The sequence below is a fragment of the Gekko japonicus genome, unplaced genomic scaffold (assembly GCF_001447785.1).
Source record: "Gekko japonicus isolate JY-2015 unplaced genomic scaffold, Gekko_japonicus_V1.1 scaffold389, whole genome shotgun sequence".
Lineage (NCBI taxonomy): Eukaryota > Metazoa > Chordata > Lepidosauria > Squamata > Gekkonidae > Gekko > Gekko japonicus.
In genome coordinates this window covers 1,066,573-1,085,330 of record NW_015173685.1, presented here as the reverse complement: position 1 = coordinate 1,085,330, position 18,758 = coordinate 1,066,573, and the positions used below count along the sequence as shown (strand labels likewise).

At 48.0% G+C, this 18,758-nt stretch overlaps 1 protein-coding gene across 1 annotated transcript in view; it reads right to left on the bottom strand.

Annotated features, from left to right (window-relative positions):
- GRIN3A (glutamate receptor, ionotropic, N-methyl-D-aspartate 3A) overlaps positions 1-18,758 on the bottom strand; it is a 177,080-nt gene that overhangs the window by 18,847 nt on the left and 139,475 nt on the right. Inside the window, exon 7 of the mRNA XM_015423090.1 lies at positions 10,252-10,403. Within this exon, the coding sequence (XP_015278576.1) occupies positions 10,252-10,403 (152 nt within the window). The remainder of the gene's footprint in view (positions 1-10,251; positions 10,404-18,758) is intronic.

Here is an 18,758-nt window from a genome sequence, read left to right as displayed (position 1 = left end):
GGGGGGAGGGAGCCTAGTGCACTTCCTTCTCCCTCCTCCCCCTGGAGAAGTACATGGCCTTTGGGCTGGCACGCCATGACACTAGTCCCTTCCTTCCTTCCTTCCTTCCTTCCTTCCTTCCTTCCTTCCTTCATCAGCTCGTTCTTTGTGGTGGCTCCTTTCCCAAGCCCATACCTGGCTCAGATCTTGTCCGGTCTTGCTTCCCCCCTCCCGCCTCCTCGTTTCCCTCTTCAGGATTTGCCTGCTATCTATTTCTTGGTCTGTGATAGGTACAATCCGCCTGGCCTCTGTCATGATGCAGTGACACAATTTATGCCCCACCCAGTCCCTGTGCTGCTCACAGGCTGAGAGATCTCCGTCTAAAGCACGCGAGATCACGCTGTGCCCGGATCAAAATAAAGTATACTCATTCTAGCGCTAACAGCTGATCTACGTATGCAGATAAATGATGGTGATAGAGAGCTCCATGGACTCAGCCATTTCAGATGGGGGAGGAATCACACCCCCTCATAATCAAAACCAATTAAAAAAGCCAGCAGTTCCGGAAGAGGATTCTAGTCTAGCTTTTCCCCTAGGGCCAGGGTGGCCAAACTGCGGCTTGGGAGCCACATGCGGCTCTTTCGCACGTCTTGTGCGGCTCCCCGGCAGGGCAGGGCAGCTGGGGAAGCGAAGGGGAGGCAGCCCCCCCGACCATTCTTCCCTCCCCCAGGGAACAGAGGAAGAAAGCCACGTTGCCTTTCAATGCCTTCTCGAAGGCCCCTGCCCAAAAAAACCCCATTGTATAAATAAATATCATTATCAACATCTGTTTTAACCCCTTTGGTGTTTATTTTCGGCAGCCCACATGAAGGCTGGCAATAATATATAGTGTTGAACACTGCGACGCAGAAACAGCTTTGCTTTTTACGATGGCTCAACCTGTACAGAAGCTACCCTGTTACCGCTTCATTCTTATATACTGTGTGTTTTTGGAATACCAATAAAAACCTCTTAAAATAAAATAAAAACGGGTGGGTTGCGCTTGTTCCTGTCTTGCGGCTCTCCGACATCTGACATTGACCTCCATGTGGCTCTTAGGTTGAGTGAGTTTGGATGCCCCTGCCCTAGGGTGTTAATTATCCACATGCAGAAGAAGAACAGTGTGCCATCAACTCACAACTGACAAAACGAAGAGCCCATCCACAGGGCATTCCAGGCCAGAGACAAGCAGAGGTGATTTGCCTTTGCCTTCCTCTGCGTAGCAACTCGAGTCTTCTTTGGTGGTCTCCCGTGCAAGTACTGACCGTGGCTGACCCTACTCAACTCCCGAGCCCAGGCTAATCTGTGCAATTTGGGCTACTATTCCATTTGGGAGTATAGAGAACCTCCCCACACACCTGTTTGAAATGGTACAGTCTCGAGAATCCTAACTGGGGATGTGTCTGAATGTATAGATAGCTGACCAGATGCAGCAAACAATTCCTTTGAGGGTAAAGATAAGCTTCATTGATGCACTGATCTAGCCTCAAGGGACTGTGGCTTCCGTTACACACACACACACACACACACACACACACACACACCCTTTTGTTTGCTGTCCTTTGTATTTTTAATCTAATTTCTTCCACCGGCTGAAGTAAAGCTTGATAACGAATGCACCGCGGGAGAAAGGTTTCCAATTCGAGATCATTCTCTTCATATTAAGAACTGATTCATTAAGCATGGCAGCTACGCTTGATTAATTAAGTAGTGAGCGTAATGATTCCATTTACTTAATAGAGAAGAAAAAGGCATTTTTAATTTGTACAAGCTGGTGCCAAATCAAAGAGTGAGTGGGCAGTGTTTTAACAGGCTATATACCTGGGGCTCCCCCCTCCCCCTGCAAAAAGAATTCCCCTAGATATGGAGAATGTGCAAAATGTTTGCATTTTGGAGACTCTCCCACCTCTCCTTCCTTCTAGTAAGCACTTTATCCACGGCAATGCAAATGGTATTTTCGCTCTGTTTCAAGAGTAGCTTATATAAAAATAAAATAAAACAAGGGGAGATCTGCAAGAAACGTCTGGGGAGGGGGCATTTCCCCCACCTTTGCTTCCCTCTCCCCCTTCTCTGTCAAAGTTCTCTCCTGTCTTTCTGCACCCACCCCATATCTATCAATCTTCCCTCACCTCCCCTTCTCCTCTCAACTAGGGTTGCCAAGTGTATCTTCGCCGGGAGTGGGGGGCTCCCGGCTGGCGTCTTGTGCGTGCGCAAAGCACACGCGCACCGCACGCACGTCACCCGGAAGTTACGGGAGGACGCCAGGCACGCTGGGGGCGGAGCCACGGCCATACAAGGGAAAACTATAGGTGTTTTAACTGTTTCCTAAAATTGTATAACTTGTACTGTTATTTTATGCCAATAAAGGCTAACTTGAACTTGAACTTGAACTTTAAACATCATAGTTCTGCATTGTTCCTTAGTAAAGAAAGATCAGCATCAGATGGGGTTTCGGACCTCCAGGTTTCACCTGGAGATCCCTCTGCGATTACTATCATCTCCAGACGACCAAGGTCAGTTCCCCTGGAGAAAATGGCTGCTTTGGACGGTGGACTCTATGGCACTGTACCCTGCTGAGGTCCCTCCCCTCCCCTCCCCTCTCCTCACTAAACCCCACCCTCCACAGGCTCCACTCCTAAAATTTCCAGGTATTTCCCAATCCAGAGCTAGCAACCCTTTGGGAGGCTTGAAGAGTTAAAGCAGTACAACATTGACCTAACTTTGTGATGTGCCTGGGTCCTTCTAGAGGAGGTAAACAGGGGAAGAAGAAGAAGAATCAGCAGCAGCAACAACAACAACAAGTGGAGAGTATCATAGTTAACATCCTGAAGGTTCCAGGTTAAATTCCTAGTGTCTCCAATTGAAACCTCCCAAGTAGCAAAGGTGGGAAAAATCTCTACTGGTTGTCCTATGTGGCTGAAGGCATCCAAATAAAAAACAATCAGGACTGACACATGGTTAGATGAAGCTGGCAAACTGTTCAGAAGAGAAGAGAGCATATTGCCTGCCACAAGTTTATATATAAAAACTGGAAATAAGGGTCTTGAAATAGATCTGAGAGGTATTTCCTCGGGGGGGAGAGCACAAATGTGTTTGTTTTGTGTCTAAAATTGGTTAGAAAGCTGCAGAGCTGGTGACAAAACCAGGAAGTTGGATATTTCATAGTTTCAAGGGGTCACCCCAATTGATACTTCACTTACAGATATAGCCGTGGTTGTATCATTACTCTTTGCTGACACATCTTTGTATGCCAGCCAAAAAATTGTATCAAGAAGGATTCCAGGGGAAAACTCTATGAAACCCTGCACTGGTTAATAGAATGATCCAGGTCCCATTGCAGAATGTTCACAAGGAAGAATCTCCTCTTCTTCACTCTTCCGACCCAGAGAAATGGTGGTGGACTCGGCAGAAATGCACAGGGATTGCTGTGGTTTTTAGAACGCGTTCATATCACAAGGTTATAGGTAGACGCTGTCCTAATGACACTCATGGGGCCACCGTGTATGCTATTAGAAGGAGGGGCACGGTTAGGGTTACCAGCTCTGGGATGGAAAATAGCTGAAGATTTTGGGGGCGGAGTCTTAGGACAGTAGGGTTTGGGAAGGGGAGGGACTTCAATGGGGTATAATGCCATAGAACCCACCTTCCAAAGCAGCCATTTTCTCCAGGTGAACTGATCTCTGTCACCTGGAGATCAGTTGTAATAGCGGGAGCTCTCCACCCACCAACTGGAAGTTAGCAACCCTAGGTGCTGTGCATTCATAATGTCTTCAGCATTTCCAGGATCCGAAATAACGGTGAAGGTACTGACCTTTGCCTAAGGCCTTAGAAAGCTGCTGTCACACACTAGCATTATCCAATCACGCACTTCCTCTGATGGTAATGTCTGCTAATTCCCCCCCTTCACTTGTTGTTGCTCAGTTGCACAGTTGAGTCCGACTCTTCGCGACCCCATGGACCAGATCACGCCAGGCCGTCTGGTCTTCCGCCGTCCTCTGAAGTTTGCTCAACTTCATGTTCATTGCGTCTATGACACTGTCTAACCATCTCATCCTTTGCCGTCCTCGTCTTCTTTGACCCTCAATCTTTTCCAGCATCAGGGTCTTCTCCAGTGAGTGCTCCCTTCTCATTTAGTGGCCAAAGTATTTGAGCTTCAGTTTCATTATCTGGCCTTCCAGGGAACAGTCAGGGTTGATTTCTTGTAGGATTGGCTGATTTGTTCTTCTTGCAGTCCAAGGGACTCTCAAGAGTCTTCTCCAGCACCATAGTTCAAAAGAATCTATTCTTCGGCGCTCGGCCTTCCTTATCGTCCAACTCTCGCAGCCATACATGACTACTGGGAATACCATTGCTTTGACCATGCGGACTTTTGTTGGCAGGGTGATGTCTCTACTTTTTATCATGCTGTTTAGGTTCGCCATCGCTTTCCTCCCAAGGAGCAGGCGTCTTTTAATTTCATGGCTGCTGTCACAGTCTGCGGTGATCTGGGATCCCAGGAACGTGAAGTCTGTCACTACTTCCACGACTTCCCCTTCTATTTGCCAAGGAGTGATGGGGCCAGATGCCATGATCTTAGTTTTTTTGATGTTGAGCTTCAGGTTCACTTCACTTCACCCCCTTCACTGCAGACCCCTATTTCACCCTCTGTGCCATTTGTGAGGAATCCGCCGACCCCCCAGCAAAAAAACTTTAGGGCAGTCGGTGAGCTGCAACAGGAGAGGGAAGTAGGCAGGTTGGTGGAGGTTTGGATGCACGCCAACACTCTGTCAGGTGGATCAATGGCTTGACTCCACATAAGGCAGCTTCTTATGCTCCAACTAACCAAATGTCTTCCTCCTCATGTGATAATATTTAATCTATTTTATATGCTTACAAGAAGAATTAAAAAAAAACAACCCTAATCCAATTGCAAATATGAATTTTCAAATACATACCATTTTGGAAAATGTAACACAGAATTCTACAGTAGCCCTACAGTAGCCCTTTTAGATGTTCAGTTTTGAGGCTCCAGCTGTGCATAACAGGAGCACACACGACCCCCCTCCCCAAAATACATGTGGTTGCAACACATGTATTTTCTATGCATACCAAACTTTGGTACATGCAAACAGACCTCTGAGGGAATGTCTTTGCATGTATCAAAGCAGCATGCAAACAAATAATACATGCATTACCACATTTCCATAAGATGGCCACCATGTGCATTGGAAAGATAACGTGTAGTGTGCACTTTCATGACATGCAGTTGGAGAGCCTAAAAAAAGGACTAGTAAGGAGATCCCAATTTCCCACCAGGGCGCTCTCTGCAAAGAGAGGTTAAGTCCTGTGCTGTGAATCAATGATCCCAGTTAAGCAAATCTGCATGTTCTCATGTGTGTTCTGCATGACTGATTCTCTTTCTGCTGGCCATGAGGAGGACGAGAAGTCCTGCAGAGGAAACCCTGCTGTTTTGGCTCGAGATCTCATCAGCCACGGCTGACACATCTTCACAGTTATCTCAGCAGCCAAAAGGCATGGAAATTTACCTTTCAAAAATACGAAGGCCGAGATCTTCGGGATGCTGAACTCTGCATCAGATCCCCCGATCTCACAGGCTCCTGCCTGCCGCCGGGATGATCAGGGATACGTGGACAGAAAGACTTATGTGACACAATCCTTCAGAAATGGAATTCCCAATGTAAAAATTATTATATTTATACTCTGCTTTTCTCTGCTGCGGTGGCTCAAGTGGTTAAGATGCTGAACTGCAGGCTGTGGATGGTCAGTAGTTCAGCAGTTCAAGACCCGGGTGCCGCAAGACGGGGTGAGCTCCCGTCTCTAGTTCCAGCTCCTGCCAACCTAGCAGTTCGAAAGCAAGAAATTGCAAGTAGATAAATAGGTACCACTTCGGTGGGAAGAGAACAGCGTTCCGTGCACCTTGGTGTTTAGTCATGCCGGCCAGATGACCACGGAAACGTCTTCGGACAGCGCTGGCTCTTCGGCTTTGAAACGGAGATGAGCACCGCAACCCTAGAGTCGGATTCGACTGGCTTTCGAGCAAGGGAACCTTTACCTTTACCTTTTCTCCCTGGTGGGGGATCTAAAGCAGCTTATAACATCATTCTCCTGTCCTCCGTTATTTCCACACAACCACTATCTTGTGAGGTAGATTAGTCTGAGAGCAACTGGCAGGCGCAAGGTCACCCAGCAGGCTCCCATGGCAAATTAGGAATTTGGATCTGGATCTCCCAGATCCTGTCCTTACACTCTCACCACTACGTGATGCCTCTTGGAATTGAAGAACATTTGAAATGTCTAGCTGCATCAGACTGAGGGTTCATCTAGGGCACCTTGCCTCTGACACCGCAGAAGTGATGGCCTCCTCTCTTTTTAGCCCCCTTACGTGCTTTCCAAATAGGGTTGCCAGGTCTTACCTCCTCGCCGGCGGGGGGTAGGAGGGAGCTCTCCCGGAGTGGGGGGGGGGCGGGGTGATGTTGCTGCATGTAACATCCCCGACATGATGACCTCACACAGAAGTGATGTCATCATGCCGGGGACATTGTGTGGCGATGCTCTGGTATTTTGGGCAAAACTCTACGGTTACCATTGGTTACCACAGAGTTCTGCCCAAAATACCACAGTGTCACTGCGCAACGCCTCCAGTGTGATGATGTCACATCCACGTGATGTCATCACATCAGGGACGTCATGCTGGGTTGTCGCTATTGGGGGTGAGGCTTCCCCCTGCCAGCCAGCTGGCTGGTAGCAGGAAGGAGCCCATACAGTCGAGGGATCCCCTGCTTCCACCTGGGGGCTGGCAACCCTATTTCCAAAGGAAGACAGTTTCTGAATTTAGGCCTCAGTAGTACATAAAGGTTGCAATCGGGGGGGAGACAAGGGTTCCCTCTTGCCCAGGGATGTCATAAGGGTCAAATTCCACATAACAGTGAGGCAAAATAACACAGGGGTCCCACGGCACCTTAAAAGACTAACCAAATACGTTCCAGCCTAAGTTTTCTTGAGTCAGAGATCGCTTCGTCAGATACACTGGACTGTACATTCAGTGGGTCGATTACTTTATATTCGCAACTCTCCCTCCCTCTCCCTCTCTATTGTGCTGTTTTATTTTGCTGCTACAGATTAACACAGTATTATAACCCTGAGGTCCAGGAATGGATCCCCACGTGCATGACGTATGGTGCAATCCTAAACAGAGCGACATCCTTCTAAGTCCATTTATTTCAATGAACTTTGATGGGTGTGACTCTGCTCAGAAACGTTCCCTCTAAGCTGAGTTAGTGTGAGCTAGCTCACAGTTTTTTAGCCTCCGGCTCACACATTTTTGTCTTAGCCCAGGAAGGATGGCTCCAAAGCAAACATTTATGCAGTAGCCAAGTCATCCGCTCACAACTTTAATGCCAGTAGCTCACAAAATTGAATTTTTGCTCACAAGATTCCACAGCTTAGTGGGAACATTGCGGATCATACCATGGCTGCAAGAAACAGCCATGGAGAGGGCCTTGAGATGGACTGGGGTTGTGGGGATGGCCACAGGGTGTGTTATCCTTATCATGAGGGCCCCCTGGATGCATGTGACAAAGTGGACTCTAGTCCCCGGAAGCTTATGCTGTAACAAAAACCTTGCTAGTCTTGCAGGGGCCACTGCGTGTGTGTTAACTGCAGTCAAGTCGCTCCTGATTCATGGCGACCCTTTGAATGAATGACCTCCCAAAGGTCCTGTTGTTAACAGCCTTGCCCAGGTCTGGCAGACTGAAGGACAGTGGCTCCCGTGATGGAGTCCATCCATCTCATATTGGGTCTTCCACTTTTTCTGCTGCCTTCAACTTTTCTAAGCGTTGTTGACTTTTCCAGTGACTCTTGGCTTCTTGCAATATCAGCCTCAGTCTGGTCATTTTAGCCGCTAGGGGAAAGTTCTGGTTTGATTTGGTGTGAAACACTCATATGTTTTGGGGGTTTTTTTTGGGTGGTCCACAGGATCTGTAAAACTCTCCTGCAACACCACATTTCAGAGGAAATCAACTTTCTTCCTGCCAGCGGTCTTCATTGTCCAACTTTCACACCCACACCTAGTAACGGGGAGTACCGTGGCATGAATTATCGTGATCTTGGTTGCCAGCGACACATCCTTAGATGAGACTCTGCTTTATTTGTGCAACCCCTCGACGTTTCCACTAGGTGTCCCTCTTTTTGTACAGATGAACTATCACTCCCAAGTCTCGCCAGCAAAGGTTGCTTCTGTGTGATTTTAGTGTTTTAACACAATTCAGTACCAGTGTTCTAAACAATCGCCATTTATACATTTTCATTGCACAGTTGCCAAGAAATGCTCTCTCTCTCTCTCTCTTTTTTAAAGAACTTGCTGGGTTCTCTTTCTGACCTTTTAAAGCCACTCATTAAAAACGAACACTGACATCAATTCTGTGCTCCTCTGCCCAGCTTTTCTTCCTGGCAAATGTTAATCTTGCCCGTAACCGGGCTTGCGGTAATTGACTACAATTGCCCACTGGTCCTTTTAACAGGATTTCATCCAAGAGGATGGTGTTCCGAAATGTAAAGTACCAAAAGGTCACAGGCGATACCGTTTGCCTGTTGCAAGCGTGCTCTATTCAAAGGTGGCCTTCTTCCAAGCACGTTTTACTGCACTTGACACAGTTTTTGGATAGTTTGGGGTGCAGTTCACTTGGGATAATTCGCTTGGAATGCAAGCACACACACTGGGGGTGCTTAAATCACATTGCTTTCACAGGGACTTTACAGGGCCCGCGTCATCATTTCCTGAGGTGGGGGAGCTGCCGGGGCCCAGAGTTTCTAGCAGGGCCCACTGCCACAGAACCCCCCAACCACATGCCGCCAGAAAAGGACATGCAGAGGTAGTACACAATGGGGACTCTCTAGGCCGAGAAGGTGGTGGTGTTCCCATCTGTGCATACCATACCATACCCCCCCAGCCCCATTGGGGGAAGGAAGGACACACGGGCAGGTGGGGATGTTTGTGAGCTGGAAGAATGGCACTGCAAGAGTCCAGGTGGTGGTCAGAGGAGGACTGGGGGCTTGGGCACGCTGTGCCGGGGGCCCTCCACAATCTGGAGCCGGCCCTGGGATGTTAGGCAGGCCAGGTCAGGTGCACTTCAGCTTTGCTAGCCCAACCATCTGTGAGCTTGGCAGAGCGGGGCTTTCCCACTTCCCCTTCCCGCTGCAGCCCACTGTAAAGTAAAGGCAAAGGTTCCCTTGCTCGAAAGCCAGTCGAATCCGACGCTAGGGTTGCGGTGCTCATCTCCGTTTCCAAGCCGAAGAGCCAGCGCTGTCCGAAGACGTTTCCGTGGTCATGTGGCCGGCATGACTAAACACCAAGGGGCACAGAAAGCTGTTACCTTCCCACCGAAGTGGTACCTATTTATCTACTTGCAATTTCTTGCTTTTGAACTGCTAGGTTGGCAGCCCACTGACCCCCTCCCCCAATTTTGTTCCTGGGGATCAGCAGACCCTCTGGAGCAGCATTGAGGCAAAGTGGGTATCTGCAATGGAAGAGAAGAACTGAGAGAAACTGCTGCCCCCTTGTCTGAAGAATTAAGTGCTCTTGTGCCTTTGGAACTGCGTATCAATTGCAGGGTAGGTTCCAGGAGGTTTCTTTTTTTGGGGGGGGAAGGGGAGCTGGGCAGAAAGTCGCTGGGAGCCCCTGCCAGAGAGTGCCTATGCCCCCTCCCCTCCCCAGCACTGTGCATTTGTTTGTACTATTCAGGTACCTGCATGCAACGCAGGGCTCTTTTTGTTTTTGTAGCAGGAACTCCTTTGCATATTAGGCGACACACCCCTAATGTAGCCAATCCTCCAAGAGCTTACAGTAGCCCATGTAAGAAGAGCTCTTTAAGCTCTTGGAGGATTGGCTACATCAGGGGTGTGTCGCCTAATATGCAAAGTACCTGCTATCTGAAAAGTAGGAACTCTGCCTCCTCCATGACTCCCAGTCCCACCTTGTTCTGCCACCCTCGCTGCCTCAACCGCCTCTGGCAATTGCTGCTCCGACAATTTTTTTGCAGAAATACGCCACCTGATCCCATCGTCACCACTCTTCTCAGCAATATTTTGCAAGCCATCGCTTTCTTTATATTACAGCCAACCATCTTTAGACTCTCCCCCCCCCCTCCAGGTTTTCTGCCATCTTCTTCTTGGCAGATTAGTGAACATTGGCACTAAAAGACACAGTCCGATCCGTGACCGTGGAATATCTCTTACCTCAGTCACAGCGAAGCTCCTTTTCCCACATGGCACCACCTTGTACCACTTGTCATGTAAGACATCCATGAAGCCGTGGGACTTATACTGGCTGATAAATTCAGAGATGTTTGAAGTGAGTGGAGAGTTTGGAGGAAGGCCAATACCGTATCCTAGGGGGGGAAAAGATCACTGTAACCACAGTAGTCAAAAGGTGTTCTCAAGAAATCCAATTTGACTGCAAAAATAAGACAGGTACATTTTATCATATGTGGTGGCTTTGTGATGTAACAAAGAGATACTGGAGATGGGTCCACAAGATGATGCAAGAGATATTGAGAACTAAAATACCATTGTTGCCTGAAATATTATTACTAAACATATTTCCAAAGGAGTTTGATAAAGGTGATAGATATTTGATAGTACACCTATCTACTGCAGCAAGAATATTATATGCAAAATATTGGAAACAAATGGAAACACCAAAGAAGCAAGAACATGTAAATAAACTGTTGGAGACGGCTGAAAATGACAAATTGCCGTCGTTGATGAGAGGGACAACAGACCCAACATTTCAAAAGACGTGGAAAAAAACCTGTATGATTGGTCCAATATAAATGCATAGCTTAAAGTAATTAAAATTTTGGTATTATTAATCTTTTTAAGTTAAATAGAAACTATGGTAAAAAGATAAGAGTATACAGAAACTTAAGCAAATCTATAGAAATTCTTTAAATATGGTAATAGAGTTATAAGAAAATATACTGATCTCTTTGTATGTTTTATGTGTGTAAGTGGATGTTTGTTAGGTAGTATGTTTGTTTGTTGGTGTATAATATGAAAAATAATAAAAGTGTACCTTATGGGTACTTAAAAAAAGAAAAAGAAATCCTATTTGACCGTCCTCTTGCCGGAATTCGTTGCTGGATTACGGGGCATCCTTCTCACAGATATCTGGGTGGTGCCCAGTGTGTTATATTGAAGGGGCCAGCTAGAGGTATATTTATTTAACCAGGGCTCTCTATGGATGGTGTTTCATTGACATTCTGTACGTGTTCATTTAGTTATTGCATATTTTGATTATCTTCAAATCTATACATTACAACATTTCATATTTGTCCTCGCTTTGAAATTGTTTTAAATTGTTGATGGTTTTACTAAACTAGCACAAGATCCAGTGGGGGCTTAAAGACCAAGGGCTGGTGCGGCCTAGTGGCTAGAGTTTGAGGCGAGGACCTGGGATGACTGGTTTCGAATCCCCAGCTCAGCCATGGAGGCCTGCTGGATGACCTCGAGGTGAGTCTGTCACAATCTCTCAGCCGAACCTACTCTCACAAAGTGGGTGTTTCAGGGCTCTTTTTGTAGCCACACCCAACAGCAGGAACTCATTAGCATAATAGGCCACACCCCTGCCAGCACAGCTCATTAGCACATTAGGCCGCACCCCCATGTTACCAGAAGTGTGGTTATCCAGCCACACCCACCTTTTGCTTGTTATTCTGTTTACCTTGTTTGTTGTCAAAACCCAGGGCTTTTTGTAGCAGGAACTCCTTTGCATGTTAGGCCACACACCCCTAATGTAGCCAATCCGAATGAGTTTCTGCTGTTGGGTGTGGCCTATTATGCTAATGAGTTCCTGCTGGGCGTGGCCAACTTGGGAGCCAGCCGGAACTCCGTTCCTGTGCGTTCCTGCCCAAAAATAGCCCTGGGTGTTGTGATGATGAAGTGGAGGTGGGAGAGGGGAAGGATGCATAAACCTGCTTTGGGTTCCAGTCCAGGAGAAAAGCAAGACATTAAACAAACCAACAAATAAATAAAATTTCAATGAGAGCTTCTGTGAGACAGCTTGCATCCTCAGACATCAGAATGCGTTGTTATTCTTTTAAGGTGCCACTGGACTTTTGTTTTATGTTGCTAATAACAGACTAACACGGCTACCCCTTTGTGATTATTTTACTGCCAGTTTAAATTCAATTTTCAGGTTACTCCTGTTTTCTCTTAATGTTATTTAATTTTTGCAATTGTTCTGAGGCTGCTAAGGCAGAGGAATTGAACTCATTTGTTACAAGGGACAGATCTGACATAAATGTCACTTTGTTGGGCTGGGCCATGTGTGCCATAAAATGTAACACGAGGTACCAGAGATATAAACTTCATAAAGGACACAGGCAAACCCAATTAACAATATTGTTTTTTTTACTAAAAATACAACATACTTAATATTGCCTTAAAGTCTCTCCCTGATGCCCACCCTCTCACTTCTACCATCCATTACCCATTAGCACTGGGAAAGTATACAGGGACATAATGCACAGCCTCTGTCATCTGGCAGTAAAGGGAATGACCAGTTGCTCGCGGGCCGGATAAGAACCCTGGACGGGCCAGTTCCAACCCGTGGGCCATATGTTTGACACCCCTGTGCTAAGGAATTGCTGCTGTTTTAGTGTTGTTGGTGTTGTTCAGTTGCACAGTTGAGTCCGACTCTTTGCGACCCCATGGACCAGATCACGCCAGGCCTTCCGGTCTTCCGCTGTCCTCTGAAGTTGGCTCAATTTCATGTTCGTTGCGTCGATGACACTGTCCAACCATCTCATCCTTTGCCGTCCCCGTCTTCTTTGACCTTCAATCTTTCCCAGCATCAGGGTCTTCTCCAGTGAGTGCTCCCTTCTCATTTGGTGGCCAAAGTATTTGAGCTTCAGTTTCATTATCTGGCCTTCCAGGGAACAGTCAGGGTTGATTTCTTTTAGGATTGACTGATTTGATCTTCTTGCAGACCAAGGGACTCTCAAGAGTCTTCTCCAGCACCAGTTTTAGTGTATGTGAAGTCTATTTTAATGTCTCTTCTCTTCTCTTCTCTTCTCTTCTCTTCTCTCTCTTCTCTTCTCTTCTCTTCTCTTCTCTTCTCTTCTCTTCTCTTCTCTTCTCTTCTCTTCTCTTCTCTTCTCTTCTCTTCTCTTCTCTTCCCTTCCCTTCCCTTCCCTTCCCTTCCCTTCCCTTCTCTCTGTCTGTGATGCTGGTATTTTAAAATTGTTTTTGTTGTCCATAAGCTGCCACTGTTGCCTTCAGTGGAGAAAGTGGGATAGAATTCTGTTACCCGCCTTGGGCTCCAGCTGTTTGTTCCAATGTTTTAAATAAATAAACAAAATGACAAAAAGAATGCTATGTCTATTTCTGAGAGAAAATGCCATTAAACCGTTGCATCTTTGGCATCTTTCCCCAGTTAGACTGGTGAGGATATATACTGGAGTTAATAATCAGTGTTGGTACTGTGATTTACCTCATGCAGATTTCATACATATGTAGTGGAAATGTATCAGGGCAGTGAAATATTGGAAAATGGTTGTTATAATTATTACCAAAGGATTCATGTCTAATATTGAAATGGCTCTGGAGTTATTTTTACTGAATTATGTAAGATTTATTCCTAAAAACTATAGAATAGTTGTCCTATATGCTTGTAACATTGCTACACTGACATTGCCAAAAAACGTGGAAACTGAAGAAAATTCCAGGAAGGAGATATTTCTTGGATAAAATCAGGGATATTATGTACTTGTTAGACTTGCAGTGTTACAGAAAAAGGAAGATGTACAGGACTTAGATGCAGCCTTGTGTGAGTTTTGTTACAAAGGACTGTCAGTTTCTTTTTTCTTTTAAAATATAAAATGAAACCTAAATTTCAATAATGTTGCAATAAGGATGATGATGATGATGAAGAAGAAGAAGAAGGAGAAGAAGATGATGTTTAAAAAGTACTGGCTATCTGGATCTTTTAAGAACATAAGAGGAGCCATGCTGGAGCTAACCAATAGTCCATCTAGTCCACTATCCTGTCTCACACAGTGGCCAAGCTGTTCTTCTGGACGGCTAACAACAGGGTGTAGAGGCCGAGGCCTTGAAAGACTTATTTCCCCCACGCCCCCAAATTTAGACACTGGACAAAATGCATGGGTTAAACTAGGACTTATTAATTACAACATGAACTGTGCACTGAACTCCTCCCTCTCCCATTGTGCAGGCTCCCTAAGAGGCCGCCTATTGGTCTTGCCAGCATTTGAGCATCCCACTCTGGCTTCTTTGTTCAACATGGCCAAAGGCCAGGCTTTCTTTCCTCACTTGCATCAAACCTGAGCACAGAGGTGTTGCCCATCACCCATCCCTCCACACCTGTGCAGCGTAAAGGTTCAAGCATTAGCTCCCACCGGCACACTGGGACTGTGCAGCTCTCAGTGACTGCTTTGGGAACCTCCCCCATCCAGGGTTGCCAGGTGCCTACCTTGTGCCAGTGTGTGGGGGGTGATTTGGGGGCATTCTGGGGTTGGGCGGGGACATCAGTTACACAACGATATTCACTTCCAGAAGTGACATAATCACATTGGTGTCGTTGGGGGGCAACACTCTACTTTTTGGGCAAAACTCTATGGTAAAAATGGCTAGAAACCATACAGTTTTGCTCCAAAATGGGCAGGAGCCTGCAAAAGCAGGAAATCCCCGCCCCCACACCTGGGGACTGGCAAGCCTACCCCCATCCTTGGATGCCCCAGGGTGCTTGCCAATCTAATTAAGCAATGAACACCTCACCTGCATAAATCCTGCCAATCTCTGGCAGCTGGTGGGGAACTTGGGTGTGGTTGTTTCAAGATCTAGATTTGGACTATGGGGGATCAGTTGGCCATCAATGGCCTAATTAGCAACAGGCAATTACATTCTTCAACACAGCAGTTCAAGACCCGGGTGCCGCAAGACGGGGTGAGCTCCTGTCTCTAGTTCCAGCTCCTGCCAACCTAGCAGTTCGAAAGCAAGAAAGTGCAAGTAGATAAATAGGTACCACGTCGGTGGGAAGGTAACAGCGTTCCGTGTGCCTTGGTGTTTAGTCATGCCGGCCACATGACCACGAAAACGTCTTCGGACAGCGCTGGCTCTTCGGCTTTGAAACGGAGATGAGCACCGCAACCCTAGAGTCGGACTCGACTGGCTTTCGAGCAAGGGAACCTTTACCTTTACTTTACACAGATTCAGATGGGGAACTGTATTGGTCTGAGTCAGCAGAACAAAGTTTAATTCAAAGTATAAGCTTTCATGTGCAAGCACACGTCTTCAGAAGTGCTTGCACACGAAAGCGTAGACCTTGAATTAAACGTTGTTGGTCTTAAAGGTGCCGCTGGACTCAAACTTTGTTCTGATTCCTCTACACAGACGTTGACGTACTTCCTTCTCAATATTAAATGCATCTGATTTCCCAGGCTTTCTGCACAAAACCTGCTTCCTGCATTTTTCTGAATTCTTCCCAGTTCTGTCTACGTATTTCTTGAAAGGTGGTTGCCAGCTAAAGCCCAAACTGAATTAGGGCAAATCCAATTTAGAATTCGCTATCTGACCCAGCATCTCCCGAGACCCATTTTGTGGCTGCATAAATGAGTTAGAATATTTAGAGGCTGAATTTTCCAGCAAGAAGATCATATAACTCCAGTATTATTTGTTTAACTTAGTGTGACCTTCTGGATGTGTATCTTAATTTTAGGCATTAAAGTGAAATAATAGATGGTGTGTTCCCAACCACTAGATCTTCAAAATGGAAACAGGACTCTCTCTGCCTCTGTTGTATGAAAATGTGTTACCCTGTTCAGACTCAATGGGGATTGTACATATCGAGAGAACTGCACGTGTTGTGATGTCTCCTGATGCACAGTTGGATCACCGAAACTGCAACAACTGAATAGTTTGAAGTCCAAGGGAGAAAGCTCTCTGCAGGAGAGCAGAGTTTTGTCAATAAGCAACAGTGGTCACCTTTAGAGGACAGTGGCAGCGGGGGCTAGGGTCCTTAGTCTTGATGGCCTGCTGATGGCTCTGGCTGAGGGGCTTGGCAGGTAAGAGAAGTTACCTGGTTAATCATTTTGTGTCCTTTTGTTATGCTGTTGCAGCATACCTGCAATCTCTGGCAAAAGTGGGGGGTGGGAGGAGGCTGCCTGCATGCTGAAGGAGAGATTTGCTCATGGAGTCCCTGTCCAGGTACTCAGGTCATAGCATGACATTTCTTCTACTTTTACTGGCATCTGTGCGCTGTCTGTGGCCAGGGTGCTTGGTTCATCTCTGCTGTGTTGCAGGCAGGGCCGGCCTGAGGTTTTTTTGCGCCCTGGGCGGGGCTACCTTCTGGTGCCCCCCCTCGTGTGCCCACCAATTATGGGGTTGCCAACCTCCAGGCGGGGCCTGGAGAGAAGGAAGTCCAGCTGTCCTCCCCCCCCCCGCATTGCCCCGGGCCGGTGCAGGGCCATCCTGAACTTTCGAAATGGGCTTAAAAGGGTGGGAATGGTGGGGCAGGTGCTTGGGGCTGCAAACTCAAAGCACAAAGTCAGCCAGTGTGATGAACTTCTGGAAACCTCCCCCCCCAATCCCCGCGCTCCTCCCTTCCTCCCCCCCTTTCTTTCTTTCTTTTTTTTTTGGTGTGTGGTCGGTGCCATTCACTTTCTGAGAACCAGACCCTGCCTCCTCTAAGCCCCCCCTCTCCTACATTATTTTTCTGCCTCTGATCTCTGCCTGGGCTCCCTGAGCCACTCCGCCTGGCTTCTTCTGGCTCCCGGACCCTGCCACCGTCGCCTTCTTCGGATGCCACTGGGCCGTGGCTAAGTCCTCCCCACCTCACCCCGACCCCTCCCCATCCCACAGGGAAGAGGGAAGGAGACCAACTTTGGCACATACCTGGAGAGGAGATTCCTGGTGCGTCCCCCCCCCCCTGATCCAGCCAGCAAAAGTTCCCGCAGCTGTTGCCCGGACTCCTCCTCTCACCCCCCTGTTAAGAAACCGTGACCAGGACTCTCGGAAGAAGGAGGGCGCTGGGGGAGGAGGAAGAGGATGCGCGACTCCCGCGGGTGGTGTGGCTTCTGACTCCGGAGGCGGCAGCACCTGCCAGGCCAAGGCGAGGTGGCGGCCATCCCAAGACCAGAGAGCTCCTCTGCTGGGAAGCCTTGCTTGGCCCACCATCGAGGGGGGGGCACCGCTGGGCTCCAACTGCTGGCAGGCCACCTCTAAGTCGGAGAAGGCTGGCTCCCGCCGACTGCAGCAACTCAGAAAGGCAGCCAAACCCGGAGGCTCGAGAGCCACACGGCCTAGAGGACTGCAGAGGGTGCATGGGGGGGCGTTGTGGGTGGGCAGCATGGCAGCGGCAGCAGAGGAGTGCTTCCCCGGGCCACCCCTCCCCCGGCAATGAAAGCAGAAAGTCAGAGGTGGAGGCAGTCACCCGGTCAGGCAGAAAGATGCAGGGCCTTTGGTGGGGCCTGAGGGGCTTTGGCGGGGGGGCGGGTCCAGTTTGGCGCCCTAAGGGCCAGCCCACGCTCTAGGCAAATGCCTAGTTCACCTAGCGGGTGAGCCGGCCCTGGTTGCAGGTGAGTTGGCAGGTAACCCATGGATACATCCTTGGTCTGGCACATTGTCTCAGGAGGAGGCTTCCCTCATCTGGGCGCGTGTTTACAGTCCAAGCAGCTGGCATCAGCTAGCTATTGGCTTCTTGCAGGGCAACAGTGAGCTACTGGCCTTAAAGTTGTGAGTGAGTGATTTGGCTACTGCATAAATTAGTTTGCTCTGGAGCCATCCTTCCTGAGCTAAAACAAAAAATATGTGAGCCGGAGGCTAAAAAACTGTGAGCTAGCTCACACGGACTCAGCTTGCCAGGCTCCACCCCTAAAATCGCCAGGTATTTCCCAAACCAGGACTGGCCACCCTAATTGTTTCTTCACCCCACGAAGTCGGCTAAGCAGAAGGGGAGGAGGGTCAGCAAATGGCATCACCTGTTTTATCCTCTTCTGAGGGTACAACCCGGGCCCGTAGCTACAGTGGGGCATCTTGGGGCTGGGCCCCCTGACTTACTGGCCAGCCCCCCCGACTTCCCATCCAGCCCAGGGCCCTAAAGCAGTGGCAGGTGTGGGGAAGGAGCCGGGTATTCCTTTAATTTGATTAGACAGTGCCCCCTAAGAACTTTAAATGCCCCCTTGACTTAAAAAAATCCTGGATATGGGCCTGGTCAATGTTCCCTCTAAGCTGTGGAGTCCTGTGAACAAAAATTCTACTTGGTGAGCTACTGGCATTAAAGTTGTGAGCGAGCGATTTGGCTACTGCATAAATCAGTTTGCTCTGGAGCCATCCTTCCTGAGCGAAGACAAGAATGTGTGAGCCAGAGGCTAAAAAACGGTGAGCCAGCTCACGCTAACTCAGCTTAGAGGGAACACTGGGCCTGGTACAACCACAAGAAGGTGTTGGAGGGAAGCACTGGGCCCTTTGGGGGGAAAATTCCAGTAGACACAAGTGTCTTCCTTATCTGGAGGCATAAATTTCTTCTCATTCCCTGTTCTTGAACACACACCCATAAGAAACAGAGCGAGACAGCGACTTTACTAGCATTTTACATTCCAGATTTGGTGAAGTATTGAATCATCTTTTGGGAATTGCTTCCCCTGATAAGAGAAAGGCCAACATCAGGTTTGCACCAGTTTTTTTTAAAAGCCTTTGTGCCTATTAAGTGGGTGAATTCACAAACA